This window comes from Chiloscyllium punctatum, chromosome 41 (genome assembly GCF_047496795.1).
Source record: "Chiloscyllium punctatum isolate Juve2018m chromosome 41, sChiPun1.3, whole genome shotgun sequence".
NCBI classification, from domain to species: Eukaryota; Metazoa; Chordata; class Chondrichthyes; order Orectolobiformes; family Hemiscylliidae; genus Chiloscyllium; species Chiloscyllium punctatum.
The window spans coordinates 15444590-15470682 of NC_092779.1; the positions used below are offsets into that span (position 1 = coordinate 15444590).

Consider the following 26093-nt stretch of genomic DNA (forward strand, 5'->3'; position numbering starts at 1 on the left):
TCCTATCTACCTGCAACTCCACTTTCAAGGAGCTATGAACCTGCACTCCCAAAGTCTTTTTATGTTGAGCTTCTTGAGTGTTCGAAGTTAAAAATCACACAACACCAGGTTATGGTCCAACAGATTTATTTGAAAGCACTAGCTTTCGGAGCGCTGCTCTTCATCAACCACCCCAGTCCAGCACTGGCTCCTCCCATTCTTGTGTTGTCAAAGCTATATTTGACCAGACAAGTGCCAAGTATTCTATTACTTTCCTGATGTATGGCTTGTGAACAAGTATGAAAGAGTAAGGAGGTGAGTTACTTGCTGAAGAGTTCCTGACCTTTGACCTGCTCTTGTAGTCATAGTATGTCTGTGACTTGTCCAGGTCATTTCCTGGTCAATGGTAACACCCAGGATGTTGATAGCAGGGTATTCAGTGATGGTATTCTATTTAATGTTAAGGAGCAATAGAGAGTGTTGAACTTTCATCCCCAGAACGTTAACCTGAACCTTGGGTTGCTTGTCAAGCACTATTATTACAATGCTGCAGTCCCAGGCTGTGTTGAGACAAGTGCATTGACATATTTCAACCAATTGTGTGAGTCATTGAAGTTGTTCTGGTACTTTCTGACTGTTCTTGTGGTAGTGGAGATTGGTTTGACTGTCTCTGCTAGTTCCCTCCATCATCACATTTTAACACCTTCTTTATGGATCACTTCTTCTAAGGGCCCCTGAAACAGCGCCTTTCTGCTCTGACTTCCATCTGCAATGCCTCCACAGATACATCCAAAGACCTTGATGTTTTTGTGGCTGCTGTCATACCCAAGACTCCTGGTACCATAAATACAAGGTCTTTTTATTGACTGCACTGAAGTCTAATTTCCTCCTTCCTAAAGACAATAAACCTCCAGACTCCAAGGTGGCTAATGAGGAAGCAGAAGGAAATAGTGCTCTCACCCGCCCCTGTCTCTGTAACCTCTCAAGCCCTGCAACCCCTCACATCTGGGCTTCTCCAATTCTGACTTGCCTCCACATTCCTAATTTTAGTAACCCTCCATGAATGGATGCACCCCCGATGCCTGGATGCTAAGTTCTGGAGTTCCCTCTGTGAACCTTTCCACCTCTTTCTCTTCCTTTCAGACACTCCCTAACAAACAGTTCCTTTTGACCATGTTTCTGGTTATCTATCTGAGTGTATCCTCCTGAGACTCCGTGTGCAATTTTTGTGTTTGACAACATTTGTGAAGCCCTTTGGAATGATTTATTACTTTGAAGGCGCTTCATAAATGAAAAGTGGCAGTGTTGTTGTTTCATATTGATGTGTGTCAGGAATACCTCATCCCTAATTCACTCCCAGCATCAATCCCAGTCTGCAACAGAAACTGTGCTAATGAGCGTGATCAATTTCATTCGGTTTCACCACCATTTGAGACTGATTAAAACCTATCAATAATCATTCTGTTCTTCAAATGCTCTTTTCATTCTGTTTATCATATGTATTTTCAACATTGCATAGTTATTTCCTAAACTTCACACTGAGGAATTAAAATCCAGAAGAGACCTACTAGTGCATACACAATAGACAATAGACAATAGATGCAGGAGTAGGCCATTCAGACCTTCGAGCCTGCACCGCCATTCAATATGATCATGGCTGATCATTCCCAATCAGTATCCTGTTCCAGCCTTATCTCCATAACCCTTGACTCCACTATCTTTAAGAGCTCTGTCCAATTCTTTCTTAAATGAATCCAGAGACTGGGCCTCCACTGCCCTCTGGGGCAGAGCATTCCACACAGCCACCACTCTCTGGGTGAAGTAGTTTCTCCTCATCTCTGTCCTAAATGGTCTACCCCGTATTTTTAAGTTGTGTCCTCTGGTTCGGCACTCCACCATCAGCGGAAATATGTTTCCTCCTGCCAGAGTGTCCAATCCTTTCATAATCCTATACGTTTCAATCAGATCCCCTCTCAGTCTTCTAAACTCAAGGGTATACAAGCCCAGTCGCTTCAGTCTTTCTGTGTAAGGCAATCCTGCCATTCCAGGAATTGACCTTGTGAACCTACGCTGCACTCCCTCAATAGCCAGAATGTCTTTCCTCAAATTTGGAGACCAGAACTGTACACAGTACTCCAGGTGTGGTCTCACCAGGGCCCTGTACAGCTGCAGAAGCACCTCTTTGCTTCTATACTCAATTCCTCTTGTTATGAAGGCCAGCATGCTATTAGCCTTCTTCACGACCTGCTGTACCTGCATGCTTGCCTTCATTGACTGGTGGACAAGAACACCCAGATCTCTCTGAACAGCCCCTTTACCTAATTTGATACCATTGAGGTAGTAATCTGCCTTCCTGTTCTTGCCACCAAAGTGGATAACCAGACATTTATCCACATTAAACTGCATCTGCCATGCATCTGCCCACTCACCTAACTTGTCCAGGTCACCCTGTAATCTCCTAACATCCTCATCACATATCACCCTACCACCCAGCTTTGTATCATCAGCAAATTTGCTAATGTTATTGCTGATACCATCTTCTATATCATTTACATATATTGTAAAAAGCTGCGGTCCCAGCACGGATCCCTGCGGTACCCCACTGGTCACTGCCTGCCATTCCGAAATGGAGTCGTTAATCACTACCCTTTGTTTCCTATTAGCCAACCAATTCTCTATCCAATCTAGTACTTTGCCCCCAATACCGTGTGCCCTAATTTTACTCACTAACCTCTTGTGTGGGACTTTATCAAAAGCTTTCTGAAAGTCCAGGTACACTACATCCACTGGATCTCCCTCGTCCATCTTCCGAGTTACATCCTCAAAAAATTCAAGAAGATTAGTCAAGCATGATTTCCCCTTCATAAATCCATGCTGACTCTGTCCTATCCTGTTACTATTATCCAGATGTGCCGTAATTTCATCCTTTATAATAGACTCCAGCATCTTTCCCACCACTGAGGTCAGACTAACTGGTCTATAAATTCCTGCTTCCTCCCGCCCACCCTTCTTAAAAAGTGGCACAACATTAGCTGCCCTCCAATCCTCAGGAACCGACCCCGATTCTATTGAACTCTGGAAAATAATCACCAGCGCATCCATGATTTCCCGAGCCACCTCCTTCAGTACCCTGGGATGCAGGCCATCAGGTCCCGGAGACTTATCAACCTTCAGACCTAACAGTCTCTCCAACACCAAATCCTGGCAAATATAAATTCCCTTAAGTTCAGGTCCTTCAGCCACTGTTACCTCAGGGAGATTGCTTGTGTGCAATAACAGCATATAATAACTTCATAACCTCCATACTATTCACTTCATTATACAACCAATGCTTTCTACATTTATTAATTACCTGCCTTTTAACATTAAGCTAGTTTTCAATCCAGACTGCAAGTTTTTCACACTTGTTCTTTCTGTGAGAGCTATCTTCTCTGTGAGTCAACTATCTTTAAATTCATTACACCAGAAGAGTATGTTTTGTTCCTAGATTATTATCAGCCGTTGTTATGTGGTGGTACATGCTGTTTTTACACTCAATTCTTCACATCTTGGATATATGAGCCAGTTGGACTGGATGTTCATTTTTACAGTTAATGGAGTGATCAATTTGAGCTGAATTGGTGGAAAACAACTATTTGGACAAAGCAACACACATTTTGATAAAAACATTAAAGTGAAACGACAGGTTCTAACTTCAAAACAAAGGACAACAATCTTCTGTTCAAAGATGGTTTTCTAACCTAGTCATATCACTACCCTCAGTTCATCAGGCACAAGTGAAGATCAAGTCAAAGGACTATGTCGATCACCTTGTTGAACAGTCCATCCTGCACTTTTTCATCAGTGGCCGGGTCAATGAAACAGGGCAGACCCTTGCTGTTCAGAAGACTGTACCCCTGCAGATTCCAAAGCTGAGCATGAGAGTAAGTTATGTATAAAATGGGCTCAAATTACTGTTTTTGCCAAAACAGGGGCCAAACTCCTATTGAAACACAGAAAAATGATGAAGGATTTTTTTTTGCACCTATTAACTAGAGGGATTTTACTTTTTGAATGAAATTCAATTCCATTTCACACACTGGTGGCAGCCAGTAAAGATTAAAGTTAAAAATGGCTCATCAAAAATATTTTTCGTTTGCTTGTATGTTCATTTTGGTCAAGGTGATTCGCTTCTGGTTCAGAACTTCTGTACTTCTAAAAAGTGGAGAGCCCAAGATGTCTAATAATTACTGAAAACAACAAATGCTGGAGATCACAGCTGGTCAGGCAGCATCCAGGAAGAGAGGGCAAGCTAATATTTCAAGTCTGGATGACTCTTCAGAGTTCTGATGTGATCTCCAGCAATTTTTGTTTTCAATACAGAGTGGCAGGATGCCACCATGGGTGGCACAGTGGTTAGCACCGCTGCCTCACAGCGCCAGAGACCCGGGTTCAATTCCTGCCTCAGGCGACTGACTGTGTGGAGTTTGCACGTTCTCCCCATGTCTGCATGGGTTTTCTTCGGGTGCTCCGGTTTCCTCCCACAATCCAAAGATGTGCAGGTCAGGTGAATTGGCCATGCTAAATTGCCCGTAGTGTTAGGTGAAGGGGTAAATGTAGGGGAATGGGTCTGAGTGGGTTGTGTTTCGGTAGGTCGGTGTGGACTTGTTAGGCCAAAGGGCCTGTTTCCACACTGTAAGTAATCTAATCTAATCTAAATTCTAGCATCCTCAGAAATTTGCTCCTACATGTCTAATAATCAGTTCTCTCAGAGTATCTGTATTTGGTAATTGTCATCCAGAGCAGTAGAAGTAAATGAATAATAAAATAACCGTTTAACAGAATCCTGTGATTCTGTAAGTTTGGGGAAGGGAGAAATGTGTGCAATGTGGACATTTTTCTCCACATCACAGTACAGAGTGCATGCTTTTGTTGTGCTCATAGTTAATGAAACGTTGTTTGTGATAACGCTTGTTGTCCATGATCAAACCAAATGGTTGAAGACCAGGCCTTATGAGATAACTTGTGGTTCAATAGCATGATATGGTTTAAACTAAATTCAACACAGTGCATAAGGAAGAATGCAATTACAGTTTGAGTAGTAAATATGGAATAAAAGATAGGGTTCTTTCTGGTTCACTATGTTTGATATCGGCTGGTTCCCCAATTGCTGTGCATTCTGCCAATCAACAAGCAAGTCAATCATAACCATTGCACCTATGTTCTCAGTTAGCAGATTCTGATAATGATTCTGTGATTGTCATTCACACCTCCTCTAGACCCATTCTAGAATTTCTGAGGAAGGGTCGCTTGACCCAAAGCATTCAGTCTGATTTCTCTGCACGGATGCTGCTAGACTTGCTGAGTTTTTTCAGCAATTTCTGTTTTTGTTTCCTCTTGACCCATCTTTACTGACTCATTTCCTCCCTGCATTTGCCTAGCACCGTCATCAGTTTATTTTACAAGATGCAGGAGTACGCTGTTCAGCACCACAAGCAAGTTCTGCTGTTCAATAAAATCATAGCTGGCCCTGTTGTAACCTCAAATCCACATTCCTGTCCACCTTCCTCTTAAGGTTAACATGCAGCTTCAGTTGGTAGTTAGGAAGGAAAATGCAATGTCAGCATTCATTTCATGAGAGCGAGACAACAAGAACAGAAATGTACTGCTGAGGCTGTACAAGGGTCTGGTCAGGTCATGTTTGGAATATTGTGAACAGTTTTGGGCTCTGTATCGAGGGAAGGATGTGCTGGCTATGGAGGTAGTCCCGACGATGATCATGGGGGTGATCCTGGGATGAAGGGCTTGTCATATCAGGAGCAGTTGAGGACTCTAGGTCTTACTCAGCACTTAGAAGGATGAGAGGTGAAGGAGATGTTTCCACCAGTAGGAGAAAGTAAGACCTGGGGCCTTTAGATGGCTCTTCAGAAGGGAGATGAGAAGGAATTTGTTCAGGCAGAGGGTGGTGAAACTGTGGAACTCATTGCTGCGGAGGGCTGTGGAGGCCAAGTCATTGAGTATATTTAAGACAGAGATAAGTTCTTGATTGGTAAGGGGGATCAAGGGTGACAGGGAGAAGGCAGGAGAATGGGGTTGAGAAATGTGTCAGCCATGATTGAATGGTGAAGCATACTTGATGGACTGAATGGCCTAATTCTGCTGCCGTGTCTTATGGTCTGATGGTATGTTTCAATCAAGTTATCTCTGGCTCTTCTAAACCCTGTAAGGTACAAACCTAGTCTGTCCAGCCTTTCCTCATTGAACAACTCATCCATTGCAGGTATTAATCTGGTGGATATTCTCTGATCTGACTCCAATGCATTTAAATTTTTAAATAAGCAGACTGATACTGTGCAGAGTAGTCCAGATGCTGTCTCAGCAGTGCACCAGCCCTGAGGGAAGGTCACTGACCCCAAAATGGAAAACCTGTTTCTCTAGCGACAGATCATGGCTGATTTGCTGAGCATTTCCAGCAGTTTGCCTCAGAAAATGATGTCAAAATGTTGTCCATTGTTTTGCTGTCAGAAAAATCCCTACCGTGTGGCAACAGGCCATTTGGTCCATCGGGTCCACACCGATCCTCTGAAGAGCATCCCTCTCAGACTCAACCCAGCCCTGTAACCCTGCATTTCCCATGGCTAATCCAACTAGCCTGCACCTCCCTGGACACTATAGGCAATTTAGATTAGATTAGATTAGATTACTTACAGTGTGGAAACAGGCCTTTCGGCCCAACAAGTCCACACCGCCCCGCCGAAGCGCAACCCACCCATAGCAACCCACCCATACCCCTACACCTACCTACACTACGGGCAATTTAGGATGGCCAATTCACCTGACCTGCACATCTTTGGACTGTGGGAGGAAACCGGAGCACCCGGAGGAAACCCACGCAGACACGGGGAGAACGTGCAAACTCCACACAGTCAGTCGCCTGAGGCGGGAATTGAACCCGGGTCTCTGGCGCTGTGAGGCAGCAGTGCTAACCACTGTGCCACCGTGCCGCCCATTTAGCTTGGGCAACCCACCTAACTTACACATCTTTGGACTTTGAGAGGAAACCAGAGCACCCAGAGGAAACACACAAATATGGGGAGAATTTATTTCTCTGTAGGAATCCTGAGGGATTGATAAAGACTGAGACAAATCTGATTGATTGATTGATTAATTGATTCCAGTTAGCACTTCCATTATTTTCAGTGCTAGGATCACAGTGGCAACAAGTTACTGTTTTAATTGAGAATTAATGGCATACTTAAGGGTAAGGATAGTCAGTATGAATAATTCAAATGATAAACTAACACAAAAGGGGCAAGCCTGAAACTGTGGCATAGGGCGACCACCGTATCTGCAGAATTGTTTTCCACAGTTTCAATTACCTGTGGTTTACCACGGGCTGAACATATTATAGGGAACCTTCTGGAACCAGGGACCAGGAGGCTGTGGGGAAGGTAAATTTCCCATGAACATTTGCTTGGTGGTGCAGAATATGGCTGAAAAAGAGAGGCATGCAGTCATCAGGCCATACCAAATTCAAAGGGAACAATAATTTATACTGTATGTAAAGAGGTATTGTTTGATTGTCATGTGGACTCTGATTGATAAATGGTTATTGCTAGTAGCCCCTAACAGGTTTTATTTCTCCCCCCCGCCAACACTCTCTTCAGGTTGAAGGCCCAGTGATGTTTGGGCATGAGGTAACCCTAGTGATTGAATTTACAAACCCTCTCAGAAAGCCTCTCGAACATCTGGTTCTTCGCATTGATGGACTTGATACAGAGAAGGCAAAGTTAAAGATGTTCAGGTAAGGAAAATCAAAATCAGCATAAGTGATAGAAATGTAATCAAACCTTTGCATTAAATAATGCAAGGGGACTCAATTGTCCATGTAGAGTTCAGTAACTTTAAGGCCTGAGCACTCTCTCCACTGTCCTTGCCCCAACTCCTACACATCAGGCCTTGTGATCATGTGGACTGCTACAAAAACCACTCCATTCAGCCACACCCATTGTCCTATTAGCAGCCTTCACTCGCCCAGGCTGTCTGTTACTTCCACGAGGTTTAAACAATGACTTGATCTTTTGTCTGTCTAGCTGTGTTTCTCTCTCTCTCTCTCTGCGTTCCATCTCCACCTGTCATTTACTCCTTCCCCCCCCCCCCCCCAACCCCTTTACCTCGTCCTCAGCATTTAGACCAACCTTTTCAAGGCTACACCCATTTCTGAGGAAGGGTCATTGGAGCCAAAATGTTAATTCTATTTCTCTCCTCGAATGCTGCAGAACCTGCTGAGTCTTGCCAGTAATTTCACATTTCTGATTTCCAGCATCCGCTGGATTTCCTCATTAAATAATGTTTCCGGCTGTGTGTTCCTTTATTAACATATCATCTTATTAAAAACTCAATGTCGCTTCCATCTGTTTTACATCAGGTAAAAGTTGGAAAATTGACAGAAAATGTAACAGCAAAGTTTTCTATTCTTTCTTCAGCAGAAGGAGTTGAGGGAACAGGAGTGGGTTCGGATGGTGAGGGGTGATAGTGGCATTGGGGATGAAGGGGAAGGAAGGTCCATTCTTTTGGTGTTCTTGAGACTCTGTAGATGTTGCACATGTTCCTTTAATCTGAAATAGCAAGCAAGCAACTAAGAACGCATCCATCTCATGCCCCAGAGTGGGAGAGAAATGGAGATGATTTCTTCGGTTCCTCACATGGTGAATTTACCAGCAGCTATCAATCTGTATCCTAGAAATACCACCCAGAGTTTTGCTTTCCCTCCACAAATGAATGGCTCCAAACTGAAGAGCCAAGCTACTGGAAATTCTCACCTGGTCAGGCAGCATCTGTGGGGAGAGAAACAAAGTTCACTTTTCAGGACTGGAAAAGGTTTCAAGCAATGCTGTCCCATCTCACTTTTTCTTTCCTGTTCTGACAAAGATTTGTTCTGAAACACTGGGCTGAATCTTTCTCACTCAAGGAAGAGTCTTGAGCTCGGTCACTCTCAGTGACAGCGGTATTCATGAGAGAGAGGTGCAGTGACAGGCCTGTGTCTGCCATTGGATAGCAGGCTCCCTCTTCTTAGGGATTAAATGGCAGATGTCATGTAACCCTCAGGCTGCTGGGTACTCTCACTATGAACTCTGGCATCTATAAAATGACACAAACCTGGGAAAGTTCCTGTTAATGACTTGCCCTCAGCTCCCTTCACCCTGCACTGCTGGGTGGGTTGTCATCTCCACTGTGAAGATGAGAAAATCACAAGGATATCTCTATGTATTTGAAATCCAGCCAAAAGCTTCATTTGGAGTTTTTCTACCTTCGCCCATGTCCCTCTCTAATTCTCCTCGGCCCCCACACCTCCAAGGAACCTGGTGAATCCTGTCCACTTACTCTGTTTCTCTGATTTTGTTTTTATTTCTGACATCCAGTATCTGTAGCATTGTGTTCAGCTGAATTATATCAGTCAGCGCTTAACTAACTTCTCAGTGATAGATTTACACTGGGAACTGGTTACTCTCTTGGCTAAGGGATAATGACTGACTTAAGGGCAAAGAAAGTCAGTGTGAATAATTTAAATGACAAGCTAACACAAAAGGAGTGGTTTGAAACACAAAATGCTGAAAGTCAAGTTATGACATTATGTTGTTCAAACCTAAATGTAGCCTGGGGATTATTCTTAAACATAAATGCTTGGTTGTTGCATAGAACTTGAATATGACTGACAGAAAAGAAACATGCTTTCTTGAAATTTTCCATCTAACATTCATCAGGACAAAATCGCAAGAATACCAAATCTCAAACAGAACAATCATTTGTACTGCATTTAAAAATGTCCCAATCAGTGGGAACTTGGACTCTGGTTGATAAATAGTTAATGTACCATTGAATGGTTAATGGCCAAATTTGATTTTAAATTCAGTTCAAGCAAGTCAATTCCTGATTAAGGCATTGCTGTTGGTTTACAGTAGACAATGGTTATCCCAAAAGTTGGAAAAGGCACAATGCACAGACATGCTCCTTCAGTTTACAGCAGACTGATGGCTGTGCATGAATTTGTGCAGTTTATAACAAGTATAAGTAAACTTGGCAGTATTCGAGGAGCAGGAGAGTCATCATTTCAGGCATAAGCCCTTCAACAGGAATGTCAGGAGGGAAAGGGGGCGGAGAGATAAATAGGAGGGTGGGGGTGGGGGGAAGGTAGCTGGGAAGGTGATAGGTAGATGCAGGTGGGGGGTGATAGTGATAGAACGGAGATGAGGGTGGAGACAAGTGGGAAGGTGGATGGACAGGCAAGACAGTTCAAGAGGACGGTGCTGAGTTAGAGGGTTGGATCTGGGAGGTGGGGGGGTAGGAGAGATTTGGAAACTAGCGAAGTCGATGTTCATGCTGTGTGTTTGAAGGGTCCGGAGGCGGAAGATGAGGCATTCTTCCTCCATTGGCGAGTGGCTTGGATTTGGCGGCAGAGGAAGCCCAAGACTTGCACGACCTTGGCGGAGTGGGAGGTAGAGTTAAAGTGGTTAGCCACTGGGTACTGGGGTTGTTTGGTGCCCATGAATAGTCAAAGAAAATTTGGCATTCTTGAGATTCTATCCTGATGAGGTAAGCTTCAACATCAAATTTGAACAAGTTTGTAACACAAATAACATTTTCTGTTTGCAGTATCCTCCAAGACAATGCCACCTTAACAACAAAGGAAGTGTTTGTCCCCAAGAAACGGGGTCAGCGCAAAGTGATAGCGAGCCTGGACAGCAATGCATTGAAGCAGGTCATCGGAGAATTAGAACTAAATGTTACATAGGAAATCTAAATGGAGCAAACAAAGAATCTCCTTCTAATGCGCCTTAAAAAAGGGAGTTTTCTGAAGATGTAATCTGGAGTGTGTATTAATTGAAAAATTTAAAAGGGAATTCAAACGTATTCATCCTCTGTTTTTGAGCTTGTTTCCTGTGCTATTCTGTATCAACTTTTAGTCACTTCAACCAATATCAAATTGATGACAGCATTTAAGAATTTATCCTTGTTACATTTTACCCAACCACGCTCTAACATCTTTCAAACCCTGTGGTGCTTATGTTATTGTGTACTGGATATATGTATAAACCAGAAACAGGGATTATATCAGTAGGGCATTACTTCTTTTCACCTATGGCTATACATAATGTGTCACAGAAAGCTTGGATCAAAAGATACATGCAGATATAGCCCTGCATCTTGTAACTTTATTGGGTATCTGAAAGAAAGGGATGTTTGCATTCACTTACTTTCTCAACTATTTTCCTGTGTCCTCTCTGGATCCATTCTGGAGTATGGGATGCGCAAGTGCCAGAGAATATATTTTTCACCCAAGTTGATGTTTTTATCCATCAGCCCGTCTGGTGTTTACCAGCGGGCTGTTCACCCTCAAGGGGCATCACAATTGGACGCAATCTTCTCCATGTCCCGTTCCCACCCACAAGCAATTATTTGCATTGACTTCTTTCCTCTGCAGTTGAGGGTGGTTGACAGGTTGACAATCTGACAGGGAATGGGAGGGTGGTGGCATCGGGACCTGGGAAGCAGAGAAGCTGCAGTGTGTACCTGGAAACTACAGAATCTTACCACCTTTTGGCTGTCTCCAAGCAGCGATCTGCTCCCTTTTTACTTTCAAAAGTATTCAGATCATGCTTTTTTCTTAATGTAAGTGCTAATTGCCATTACATACTTTGCTTTTCTTTAACTGCAGTGAAAAGCACAATATTGAATGTTTCCATATTGCTTTACATACTTTTGTAGCCAGTAAGAAATAGATAAAATTGTATGAGCGAGTAGTTTTACTTTTATGTCACGTAACAGCATCAATGTAGGACCAGAATCAAAGTTTATCGAAGATGAGAGAAGTTGTACATTGGAGGTCTCTGAAACTTTGACAGTTTTGTATGGAATATGTCTGTACTGGTTCTTTACCAGGAAATTGCCTCATTCTCTCCCTGCACAGAGCATCCCACACATGGTCAAGAGATTCATCCTGTCCTCCCTCCACACTTGCCAACCCCATACCCTGGCAACTGAGCAATTTAGAGATTGTGGTTACACATACCTGGGCTTATAAGTGTCCCAGAACAAAGGCCATGTTGCAAAAGGCAGTACCACTCAGGGGTACTTGCAATGACTTGTTGGACCTATCTCTTTTGCAGTTGAGGGCCATTGCAATATTCAGGCTGACAGAGTTTCATGTTACCAGAGTTTGAGGGTACTGCCATCCCCTAGCCCTCCAAATCTAACCCTACCACCGTTTAGCAATACATTAACCCAAAAATCTGGTTTGAGAGACTTGGCCACATATCACTCAGAGTAGAAGATGTTTGTGATTCACCCAGGAGAAGACTGAATGTTCTGAGTCTCCTAACTGAGTGTCAGGAGCAACGCTGTTATAAACATCACAACAAAATATGCCAATATGCTTCAGTGCCAGGGACCTGGGTTCGATTCCAACCTCTGGCGACTGTCTATGTAGAGTTTACAAGTTCCATTCGTTTCTGTGTGGATTTCCTCAGGATGCTCTGGTTTTCTCCCATAGTCCAACTTGCAAGTTAGGGGGACTGGCCGTGCTAAATTGCCCATAGTGTCCATGGATGTGTAGGTTAGGTGGGCTAGCCATGGGGAAATATGAGGTTACAGGATTCGGGTGGGTCAGGGTAGGATGCTCATCAGAAGGTCAGTGTGGACGTGATGGGCTGAATGGCCTGCTTCCATATACTATGAAGTAGTGTGACAAGCTATTGTAAGAGGGAAGATGGCATTACATTTGCATCTCCATGAATGGATGCAAGAGGCTTGGAATCCTCTACTTCCTGTGGAGCCCTGTGGAAGTTCGGACATTGAATATCTTCAAGACAGGATCAGCAGATGAGCTAATGATGTCAAGGAATATGGGGATAGCGTGGGAAAATGACATCGAAGTTCATGATCAATCATGACTAAGAATGGCAGAACAGAAGCAAGGGACTTAATAGCCTCCCCGGCTCCTGGGTTTCACCTGATACCACAAGAACATTGATCCACATTAGTGGCATTCCAAGATTGAAAGGTTTCTATCCAGTTACCACCAATAACTTATCCAGTGATAACAAGCTGATTTTTAATGCAGCATTTGCTATGCTAAATGTATTAAGCCACCACTTGATCGAAGCATTTATGAAACAAACTTTGACACTGAGTTACATAGACATTAGGGAAACAAATAAAAGTCGGCTTTAAGAACATAGGAAAGAGGAATATCATATAATCCCTACAGTCTGGAAACACTTCTTTCAGCCCAACAAGTCCATGCTGACCCTCTGAAGAGTATCCCACCCAGATCCATTCCCTTATTACTCTACATTTACCCCAAACGTATGCACCTAATCTACACATCCGTGAACACTATGGGCAAGTTAGCATGGCCAATTCACCTAACCTGCACATCTTAGGAAACCTACGCAGATATGGGGAGAATGTGCAAACTCCACACAGACAGTCACCTGAGGCTAGAATCGATCTTGGGTCCCTGCTGCTGTGAGTGATAACCACTGACCCACCATGTCAGTCAGAATTGTGTTACTCTACTACATTAGTGTATATATTTGGAGGCTCCGTTTTTAATCCATTTAAGTGGAATCTGGATTGGAAGTCAATATGTCAGTCGACAGTGTGGCCTGCACAGCAGAGCTGCATAAAAATTTACCACAGAGCCTTTTTTTCAAGGAGGTCACAAATAATACATTGCAGAGGAAGCAGGTCTTCAGGAATATAGAGTGGACAAGTGTGACGCTGGAAAGGCACAGCAGCCGAGGAGCAGGAGAGCCAACGTGTCGGGCATAAGCTCCCTCATCACTCCTGATGCTGCGTGACCTGCTGTGCTTTTCCAGCGCCACACTTTTCGACTTTGACTCTCCAGCAACTGCAGTCCTCACTTTCACCTCTTCAGGAATACAAACTGTCAGCAGCTCCACCTCTTAGGAACACTGAGGGATCATGGAATGCCCTGGTTTCCTGAAGGGCATTTCCAGTGGGTTAACTTAACCTTGATGTATGTCATTGTAACATCATAATGTGCCATGAATTCTATTATGAGGAGCTTTACTCTTGGTTTCTTTTGTATCACACACACGCTTATAATGTGCACTATCAATATTCCAAGCTGATTGCTAATAAAATTAACTTTTCTGTAATTTAGTTTGTCATCTTTGTGTGATTAAGAGATGAAAGTTGAATTGATTTGCTTCTCGTTTACTGCAGTTTGTTAATAGGTGACTACAGTTTCTCACAAAACGATGTGGAACAATGTAGTGCCATGTAGAGGCAGAACCAGAATCCATTGTCACACCTTTTATAAGGAAGAGAGGGGCACAACTCAGAATGACCCTTGGAACTCTTGAGAGAAAATGTTTTCATTCACGGGATGAGGGCATCACTGGCCAGGCCAGCATTTATTGTCCAACCCTAGTTACCCAGAGGGCAGTTGCTGTGGGTCTGGAGTCACATTTGGGCCAGACCATGTAAGGATGTCAGATTTACTTCCCTAAAAGACATTAGTGAACCCAGATGGGCTTCTCCAATAATCAACAATGGATTCATGGTCATCTGGAGATTCTTAATTCCAGATTTTTATTGAATCCAAATTTGACCATCTGCCATGGCAGGATTCAAACTCTGGTCCCCAGAACGCTCCCTGGGTCTCTGGATTAACATTCCAGTGATAATATCACTCAGCCATTGCCTCCCCAAATCTGGTGCAGATCAAAGTCTCCTCGATTAACTAAGGAGAGGTAATAAAGAGGGCAACTGTTCTTCAAAGCAGAAGAAAAACAATGGTATGACAGAATACAGTGCAGGTTCATCAGAAGCAGCTAAGGTAATGAGACTTCCCCTCATTTGTCCATTTGGTTTTATACTGCTTTTGTTTGTTCTGTTTTAAATTTAAGGAGCTGCCGGTAATGTGGAGAGAAACCACTATGTAACTTAAATAAATGCAGCTAATAACTAGATTCAGACTACTAAGATAATGCAAGAGATGGCATTAATTCACAACTGAAAGGTGTTGGAAAATAGGCTTTTTTAAAATACTTTTTTGACAGAGGCAGAGAAGGAGCAAGAGGGCAGATGGTGTAGAGACCTAATGCAAGAGACAGAGGGGGTTGTTAATAGTTTTAATGCAATTTATTGTTAGGATCGGGATCTTACTGCCTGGAAGGGCAATGAGAACAAATCCAGCAGTAATTTTATGTACTGAGAAAGCTGAAAGTTGCAGCTTTGTGAAGAAAGAGCAAAGAACTGTGACTGTCATCCAGCTCAAAAGACACTGAAATGGCCAATTAAGGGCGTCTTACCCACCACCGCTGACATCATACCTAAGTGGGGGTGGGGTGGGCCTCTCTGCCTCTTGAGGCCCTGCCTGAAGTCACCTGGCATCCTCCCTGTGGACTCAATGGGTGGGACAGCACAGGAGCCTCCTAATAGGAAGCATTGTGATTGGTGGAGCGGACTCAGGAGGAAATGGTCAGCGTCCTAGCAATGCCACTCCCACTTGTTGCAGCCTGTATAACTAGGCCCGTTGACCCACTCTTGCCTCATAAAGGGGGGATTCATGGCTATCTCCTCCCTGACCGCTGCTCCTGGAGTTTCTGCTGGGACTGAAGACCTACCAGTCTGTTGACCAGCCAACAGCTCTTGGAAGGGAGTGGGATCTTGTCCCTTAAAGGGATGGGAGCCTCAACACCAGCTTGTCAGCTGCCTGATGGCCATAAACCCAGCCTGACCTTTCCCAAGTGGTTGCGGTATCCCCTACTTCCCAGGCATCACAAAGTAACGTCCATCACAACTTTGCAGCGGCTGCCTCTGAGAATCCAGGAGCAAATTCTTGGCATTTGTCACCATTATCCCGAAGAAACCTAACCTCAGTAAAATAACAAGGTGGCAGACAAATGTGATCTGAATGTGTTGAGCCTTAGTAGGGAGATACAAACTGTCATTACCAGGCTATGATATTTCAATGTTGCTTTAATCTACTCTTCAAATGGGAAGGGAAAGTAAAAGCAAACATTGGCTTTCTATTGTGAGTGAGCAATTTAAGAATCCAGCAGTGTTCCATTTTGATTCAATATTTAACATAATCTCGAGCTACCTAGCTTTTTATTCTTTGCACATCAACAGTCCGGCTGTGTTGCCTTTAAATCTGTCACTAGTTAATGTGCAGTAAAACTCTTTAATTTGCAATGAATTTGGCTGTCAGAACTTAGTCCTCTGGAATGCTGAATATATGCCTGCACGATGCACGTCTATAAAGGGTTTATATTCCATATCATTAAAGTACTTTAAACTCTCATCGGAATAGGGTCAATATAGAGTTTCAAATGAGATCTCTTTTCAGCATAGAATGTAGAGTGAAGAATATATCAAGGCGTGAGCTGCGTGCTGTGAGATTTTGTTTCCTTGCCCTTGTTGAATGGGGCTTAGAAAAATATTTCTAAAACCCAACTAAATAAAAACAGAAAGAACTATGGATGCTGTACATCAGAAACAAAAACAGAAATTGCTGGGAAAGCTCAGCAGGTCTGGCAACTTCCATGGAGAGAAATCAGTAATGGGCACGGTGGCTCAGTGGTTAGCACTGATGCCTCACAGCACCAGGGACCCGGGTCCAATTCCAGCCTCGGGTGACTGTCTGTGTGGAGTTTGCACATTCTCCCTGTGTCTGTGTGGGTTTCCTCCAGGTGCTCCAGTTTCCTCCCACAGTCCAAAGATGTGCAAGTTAGGTGAATTGGCCATGCTAAATTGCCCATGGAGTTAGGTGCATTAGTTAGGGGGAATGGTTCTGGTTGGGTTACTCTATGGAGGGTCGGTGTGGACTGGTTGGGCCAAAAAGGCCTGTTTCCACACTGTAGGGAATCTCATCTTAACATTAGCATTTCGACCTGAAACATTAACAACGATTTCTCTCCATAGGTGCTGCCAGACCTGCTGAGCTTTTCCAGCAATTTCTGTTTTAGTTGCCAACTATTAGCTTCAAGAGTTTAAAGATAAGGTATTATCAAGCAGATTATCATCCCTGTATTGACGAGACAGATTTTGAGGCATAGGTACTGCAAGGTTCTGGAAAGAAAAGGCAATGGATAGGATAAATTGAGAGGTTCTTGAACTCTTTAGGAACTTGCCTTCAGCAATATATACGGTGTACCAGGTGAGGAATACATTTTGTAAATCATTTAATATTAAACACTCTGCAACTAACTTTCAATTAAGTAACTACATAGATATAAATCCTTGGTGTATCAGCAACTAATGGTACATTACTTAATGAGCAGTGAACTGAGATGTATTTCCTCAGTTTTGCAGCTGGCTAGATTCGACTGCCCACTGGTGATTTGCATTCCTTCTTGGAGAAAATTATATCCTTGTGAGCAATAGCGTGGGAGTTACACCATCACTTACTTGCAAAAATCATATAATTTCTAGCAATTTGTCTTACTAACTGGACATCTCTTTAAAACAACATTCTAAACTTTATGCAGTATTTCCATTTGTTGGAGATGGAGTATCGGGCTGTACAATGGGAATTCACGCTGATCGTCAGAATCTAGGTCAACCTGGAGCACAGGGAGTCAGGGTATTTTTAGATGAGAACTTCTGACCAAGTGAAAGTCATATCCACATGCTCATCAAGGTCATATTTAGTTTTATTACAGGTTTTTAACAGCCGTGCTGTATTCCAAGGAGGTATCTGCCCACTTTGAAGATGAGACAGTCACACAACAAATCATTGAGCTTCACCTTTCCGACTTCACTCTTGCGATTCAAAATGATGTCAGCACAGTTAAACTTTTATTGTTTCAATTTCATACAAAGCGCAGTACTTTCCATCAAAGTGTGCGTATCTCACAGACTGGACAGGGTAAGCACAGACAGGATGTTATCCCAATGACTGAGGAGTCCAGAACTGGGTGAGGGGGGTGGGGTCACAGTCTAAGGTTACAGGGTATGCCATTTCGGACTGAGATGAGGTGAAGTGACTTCACCCAGAGAGAGACTTAAAAGAAGTTCTGGGATTAATATATTAATGAACCAAAACCTGCAACCCATTCTAAAAGACTGAAGAGCAATCCAAGGTTCTTCAATATATTGTATCAGTTGCATGACACTGTAATCGTTTGCTGTAAATTCTGTGTCTTATGGTCTATGATCCACAACCACCTGATGAAGAAGCAGTGCTCAGAAAGCTAGTGCTTCCAAATAAACCTGTTGGATATAACCTGGTGTTGTGTGATTTGTAACTTTGTCCACCCCAGTCCAACACCCGCTCCTCTACATCATCCAGAGAGCAGTGAGCGTGTGGAATTCACTCCCACAGAAAGCAGCCGAGGCCAAAATATTGTATCATTTCAGGAAGGAGTTGGATATAACACTTGGGTCTAAAGGAATCAAAAGGTACGGAGTGAAAACAAGAAGAGAGGACTGAGTTGGATGGTCAGCCATGATCATATTGAATGGTGGAGCAGGCTTGAAGGGCCGAATGGCCTACTCCAACTCCAATTTTCTCTGTTTCCGTTTTTCCAATATTGCACTCGGGAAGACTTATGAAAGTCCTTATGTAAATTTGGAATTCTTGAGTTTGTTTGGATGTGTGTGTGTTACGAGATGCGGTAAACATCCCCCCCACCCACTAATTTAAACCTGCAACACAAATGATTTAACCGTGCTATAATCTGTGAAAATTCAAGAGGGGCCAAGAACTATTTAAAGTAAAAATTAATAACTTTATTTCTTAAGGTATAACAGAGAATAATTAACTAACAATTATTTACAACTCCTTCCTCTAACCAATCTTTTACTTTCCCTTCTATAATACTAGTCCGATAAAACGCCTGATTAAGATTTACAGAAAAATTCAAATTTTAAAACCAGCCAGCATCGAATCTTCTCTTGGTATCTTCCTCTGCAGATTTGCTCTACAGGTTGGTGTCAATGTTTTTCATGCAAACTCTTCCTCTAGACAGGTACTTCTCAGAGAGTTCTGACTAGCAGCCTACGTCTGGTGGTCTTCTGGCAGTTCTCCTCCCAACTGTTCAGTTTTTCCCAGTCTTATACCCCCAGACTATCGGATTGTGTCATTGGTTTTTAATATTGTCAATATACTAAATTCAAACTTGATTTGAGTTTGGTATTTTTGGGGTATAATTTAATCTGATTGGCTGAACTTGAATTTGTTTTTGTATCGAGGCAACCTGCTACTCTAGCTGCTGGACCACATGTTACATTGTAAATTCTCCAGCACTCTGTATGCCTCTCGAAGTCCTTCACTCTCTTAAAGGTACAGTACATGGATTAGTGCTCCTGATGCACAGTGCCCTGGCCTTAGGAATACACCTGAGACCAATAGGCAGCAAAGTAGGTCTCATTGGATTAAATGTCAGGCATGTTGATTATGATGTCTGAATTCTAGGAAAGTTATTCCAGTGAGATTGGCCAGACTGTGAGTGGGAATTCCCGAATCTCTCCTACATAATGTGGTTGATCATCTTTGAGCTGCCGACCATACAGTTTCTGCCTTTTAATTCCAGTCACGGTTTTCTGCACCACCTCTCAGCGCTGAAAACAAGTAGAAACGTGCAGCAGGTCAGACAGCATCTGTGGAGGGAAATGGAGTTAATGGATCAATGGCCTTTCCTCAGAACTGGGGAAAGAACCAGCAGCAGGGATGCGGATGGGTAGGCTGGCAGCTGGGTCTGGAGGGAGAATGACAGGAACATAGGCTAGATTTCGTTTTCTAAAGGACATTAGTGAACCAAACAGGGTTTTTATGACAATCAAAATGGGGTTTTTATGCCTCCATCAGGCTAACTTGTTACAGATTTTTTTTAAATTGAATTAATATTTCACCATCTGTCATGTGGGATTCAAACCCATATCCTCAGCACGTTAGCCTGGGGTTCAGGATTACAAGTCCAGTGAGATGACCATGACAACACTACCGCCCCGCAGGTCTGCCTAACTCATGTTGCCATCATGGACAGCACCACCACGCTGCATCTCAGACAGACACAGCCAAGACAGAGCAACCTGCCGATCTCCCCTGACTGCTGCTAGGCTTGGAAATAAACAGCATACCCTGTCCGAATGCAGCAGCTCAGGCCTCCACAAGGATCACCCATCTGTGTTATGGCAAAAGGGCAGAGAGCTCCAGGCCAAAAGCACCCCTCGAATCTCCCGGCCCGCGTGGTCTGGAGTCATGGCCCAGAACGGATTGGAGACTAGGTACCAGCATGGACTAGGTTAGAAGGACACTCATTTTGAACTTTTTATTTCTCTATCTTCTCATTTATTTTTACCATCTGTAATGCTGGACTTTTTATTCCTTTATTTTCCTAATTTTTTTCCCCTGAAGAACCTGTACTGAGGAAGCTGTGTCTAGGTACTTTGTACCTAAGATGGCACCATACATGGTGAATTGTAAACTTTTCACTGTACTCATTTATCTACATATGACAACAACACTAATTCGTTCATTCAAATGTTCACCCTTAACTTTCCTGCTTAAAGTGATGTTAGTCAAAGAAGTTGAAATTCTTACACGGGTGTATGGAGTGTAATCATCAATCAACACAGATTTGACAAAAGAACATCATGACTGACCATTTTTAGGGTCATCCAAGAGAGACCCTTAAGTTCATGAAAGGGTTTGACAGAGTAGATGCAGAGACCATGTTCCTACTAGACCAGAAATGGAGAAAATTAACATAAGGCAGTCATCAATAACTCCCAGCAGAAGATTCCAGCAGAGACGTCTTCACCTAAGGAGATGGTAGAAAGTGGTATTTAACTGTCACAACGAGTCATTTAGGTGAACAGCAGGAGCGCATTGAATGGGAAGGATATGCACACGAAGGAGGAAGGGAGAAAAGGTTAAGTGAAGGGGGGCAAGAATGTGGTGCATAAACACCAGCAAAGACCAATTTCTATTCCAAAAATTCAATGTAAACACAAGGATTTGCCTTTATTGTTTACTTTGAATGGTGTAATCTAACTATGGAATGAGAAATGTTTTGAAGGACATAGAATACAGGGCGTGGAAGCAGATCCTTCAGTCCAATAAGTCCATGCCCACCGGGTTTCCCAAACTAAACTAGTCCCACTTGCCTGTATTTGACCCATATCCCTCTAAACCTTTCGTACTCATGTACCTGTCCAAATGTCTTTTAAATGTTGTAACTGTATCAGGGCTTGACATCTTCATAGAAGCAGGTTTACCGATCAGACCCTATATAGACCAATGCACATGCATGAACAGACATATGGTGGGTGAAGATGACCCTGTAAAAATGACTAAAATGAAGCAAGTTTATTCAGGAATTACAGAACAACGGAATCGGGTGGCTGATTGGTACCACAGTGATGCCAACAGTGTGGGTTCATTTCCTGTACCAGATGAGGTGACCATGAAGGACTCTCCTTCTCAATGTCTGCCATCGCCTGAGGTTAAACCATCAGCCATTTGTCTGTCTATCTGTCTTATGTTAAAAACCACACAACACCAGGTTATAGTCCAACAGGTTTAATTGGAAACACACTAGCTTTCGAGCGACGCTCCTTCATCAGGTGATTGTGGAGGGCTCGATCGTAACACAGAATTTATAGCAAAAATTTGCAGTGTGATGTAACTGAAATTATACATTGAAGAATTGATTGTCTGTTAAGCCTTTCATCTATTAGAATACAGTGATTGTTTCACTTCTTTCATGTGTAAATCACAAAACCCTTTTTTAAAAAGTTGCATTCTCGGGTTAGCTGTTAACAATGGTGATAGCTAGACAATATGTTGAAGGTGTTAGCCCCCTGTGTTCTCTGTCTATGACCTGATGTTTAGATTGATTCTAATCTAAAAAGTGAGATAACAGAATTTTACATAAATTCATGCAGTTTTTGAGCTCAGAGTTCTACCTGAATGTATGTGGTTTTTGAACAAAGTGCAATGTAACTCTGCAAGTACAAAAAAATTCACCACACAAAATATATGTGTGCATGTGGGTCTTTGTCTGTCTGTGTGTGTATGTGTCTGTCTGGGGTGGGGGTTGTGAGTGTGAGAACATGTGTGTGTGTGTGTGTGTGTGTGTGTGTGTCTGTGTGTGAGTCTGTGTGTACCTGTGTTCGTGTGTATGTGAGAGTGTGTGTGTAGGAATAGCTGATTGTGTGTGTGTAGTATAATGGTGATCACCTGTAATGTGACATGTGACAGGTGATCACTATTGCACTACACACACACAGCTATTCCTACACACACACACTCTCACATACACACGGACAGAAGTACACACAGATGCACACACAGACACCCACACACACCCTTATAGACACACACACTCCCACACATGCACCCCCTCACAGACGTAAGACACTCTGCACTCACTACACACACACACACACACACACGTTCTCACACTCACAACCCCCACCCCAGACAGACAGACACACACACACACACAGACAAAGACCCACATGCACACATATATTTTGTGTGGTGAATTTTTTTGTACTTGCAGAGTTACATTGCACTTTGCTCAAAAACCACATACATTCATGTAGAACTCTGAGCTCAAAAACTGCATGAATTCATGTAAAACTCTGTTATCTCACTTTTTCGATTGGAATCAGTCTAAACATCAGGTCATAGACAGAGAACACAGGGGGCTTAAACCTTCAACATATTGTCTAGCTATCACCATTGTTAACAGCTAACCCGAGAATGCAACTTTTAAAAAAGGGGTTTTGTGATTTACACATGAAAGAAGTGAAACAATCACTGTATTCTAACAGATGAAAGGCTTAACAGACAATCAATTCTTCAATGTATAATTTCAGTTACATCACACTGCAAATTTTTGCCTTAAATTCTGTTACGATCAAGCCCGCCACAATCACCTGATGAAGGAGCGTCGCTCTGAAAGCTAGTGTGCTTCCAATTAAACCTATTGGACTATAACCTGGTGTTGTGTGATTTTTAACTTTGTACACCCTAGTCCAACACCGGCATCTCCGAATCATATCTGTCTTATAGTCTGGTAGGTACCAAACATATCAAATAACACAGCTGGGAACATGCAAAAGTGAATTCAAGACATCAGAGAGAAAGAGAGAGAGAGAGAGAGAGAGAGAGCACAAACCTCCCAACAACTCATCTACCCAACTCTCCAAATATCACCTGCCCCACAAATGGCAAAGTCTGCAGTTTGTGCAGTGGACCCATCAGCCACCTCCAATCCCATCAATCTGAAGAAGAAGCAGGTCATCCTTGTACCTGAGGGACCCCTAAGAAAAAGACATGGCAAATTTAGAAAGAGGATTTTCAGACCCATTAAGTTTAGAACATCCAATAGTGTTTTATTAAATGTAAAAATTGGAAGTCAGGTACAGTACATGACTAAAAATTATTACCTGTTTTCTTATGGGAAAGTGACTTCATTTAGTATATCAATTCTAGTCTCCTTCCTATCGGAAGGATGTTGTGAAACTTGAAAGGGTTCAGAAAACATTTAGATTAGATTAGATTACTTACAGTGTGGAAACAGGCCCTTCGGCCCAACAAGTCCACACCGCCCTGCCGAAGCGCAACCCACCCATACCCCTACATCTACCCCTTACCTAACACTACGGGCAATTTAGCATGGCCAATTCACCTGACCTGCACATCTTTGGACTGTGGGAGGAAACCGGAGCACCCAGAGGAAACCCACGCAGACACGGGGAGAACGTGCAAACTCTACACAGTCAGTCGCCTGAGGCAGGAATTGAACCCGGGTCTCTGGTGCTGTGAGGCAGCAGTGCTAACCACTGTGCCACCGTGCACAAGGATGTTGCCAAGATTGGAGGGTTTGAGCTACAGGGAGATGCTGAATAGGCTGGGGCTGTTTTCCCTAGAATGTCGAAGGCTGAGGGGTAACCTCATAGAGGTTTGCAAAGTCATGAGGGGCATGGAGATACTAAGTAGACAAAGACTTTTTCCTGGGGTTGGGGAGTCCAGAACTAGAGGACATGGGTTTAGGGTGAGAGGGGAAAGATGTAAAAGGGACCTCAGGGGAAACCTTTTCACGCAGAGGGTGTGTGTTTATGGAATGAGCTGCCAGAGCAAATGCTGGAGACTAGTACAACTACATTATTTAAAAGGCATCTGGATGGGTATATGAATAGAAAGGGTTTAGAGGAATATGGGTCAAGTGCTGGCAAATGGGACTAGATTAGGTTGGGATATCTGGTCGGGATGGACGAGTTGGACCAAAGAGTCTGTTTCCGTCCTGTACATCTCTATGTCACCGTTAGAAATACATGAGGGTTAAGCAAAAAAATAGCTATACACAGCCCAGTCAATTATCACTCATCAGGATTACCAGAGGGTCCCATTTATGTAAGTGTTTTAAGAGTCCAAATGTAAGATTTAGAGCAGCATTTTATGTGGCTTAGCGATATTACACTTGCCTCTATGTCAGAGGTTTGTGGGTTCAAGCCCCAATCTACAGACTGATGCAAAGAGTTCAGGTTGACATTTCAGTTCTGTATTGTTGGTGGTGCAGTACTGTAGGAGGTGTTACATTGCAGGAAGTGTTGTACTGTAGGAGGTGCTATGTTGTAGGAGGTGCTTTGTTTTGGATGAACCATTAAACTGAGACCTGGGCTGCCAACACATATAAAAAATATTACTGCATAGAAAATAACTAACAAAATTGCTATCCAACACGTCTCACTGTATTTTGTAGCAAGATACACGTGACAATAAATAAATAATCAAATAAAAGCAGACTTGTCTGATCATTTCTCTCCCTGCTGTTTGTGAGACATTGTAGTCCACAAATTGCTTTTGATGTTTCCCTGTGACAATGACTATATTCCTAAATTACTCAGTTGTCTGCAAAATACATTGGAACATCATGAAGAGTTGGCTGGCCCCATATGAATGCAAGTTCTTCACTTCTGATTTTGTTTGAACCTTTATTTGCTCTTGTCATTCAGTTGGTTAGGAGACTTTGAGCTGGTTGTCCTTTTGCTGTCATCTGTTGGTGCATCCTACAATGCTGGACAATCAAAGTCTGGAAATTCTGCAGCGAGTAACTCACCTCCTGGCTCTTCAAAGCCTCTCCACCACCGACAAGGCACAACCCAGGAGTGTGATAGAATACTCTCCATTTCCCTGGATGAGGGAAGCTCCAACAACACTCAAGGAGTTCAATACAATCCAAGATGAAGCAGCTGCCATTGAAGACATCCCATCACCCACTTGAACATTCATTCCCTTAATCATCAACATACAATGGCAGCTGTATTTACTGTTTACAGTGCAGTAACTCACCAGGGCTCCTACAACAACGCCTTCCAAATTCGCAATCTCTAACATCTCAAAGGACATGGGAAGCAGGGTCATGGGCACGCCACCAACTCCAAATTTGCCACTGGACTGTATATCATTCTGAAGTGATACTATACAGCGACAGCACAATTCCCTGTCTCCACTTTATTGTAAAAAAGCCAAAGAACTGCCATTGTTAGAGATCATAAACAAAAGGAGAAATTTCTGAAAAAGAAAACTCAGCAGGTCTGGCAGCATCTGTGGAGAGATTGCAGAGTTAATGTTTTGGGTTCAGTGACTCTTCTTCAGAAGAGCTGTTCTAAAGAAGCATGGCTGGACCTGAAATGTTAACTCTGCTTTCTCTCCATAGATGTTGCCAGACTTGCTAAGCTTTTCTGGCAATTTTTCTTTTTGTTCCACATCTATTGTCCTACATTTTAACGAGTATTTTCCTCACCCAAACCATCTTTGCAAAGGTTTTTACAAAATATTGGCAGCTTTTGTATTTTTTTCAGGCCATGCTCATGGATTTACTATCATCCTTTAAGGACAATGCACACCTTTCCTTCTCACCCTTTATGAATATTCCTGATTTCAGGCCCAATAAAGACTGGAGTGCAGTCATAAAGACCGGAAGAAAGAACGACTTTGGACTGAACCTTACCAAAAATCAGTGCAGGGTCATTTTTGGCAGATTTCACAGAGGGTTTCTCTACCTGAGAAGCTTGAGTTTTCTCATGCTATCAACCCAAACTTGCCTCAGTACCTATGCACCACCTTCCTATGTCACCCTGCT

At 43.0% G+C, this 26093-nt stretch overlaps 1 protein-coding gene across 2 annotated transcripts in view; it reads left to right on the forward strand.

Moving 5' to 3' along the window:
* LOC140464870 (coagulation factor XIII A chain-like) overlaps positions 1-14141 on the forward strand; it is a 113245-nt gene extending 99104 nt beyond the window's left edge. For both annotated transcript variants that reach the window (XM_072560434.1, XM_072560433.1), the window contains exons 13-15: positions 3742-3902; positions 7626-7762; positions 10612-14141. In XM_072560434.1, the coding sequence (XP_072416535.1) occupies positions 3742-3902; positions 7626-7762; positions 10612-10750 (437 nt within the window). In that variant the 3' untranslated portion in view covers positions 10751-14141. The remainder of the gene's footprint in view (positions 1-3741; positions 3903-7625; positions 7763-10611) is intronic.
* Positions 14142-26093: the final 11952 nt, after the last annotated feature.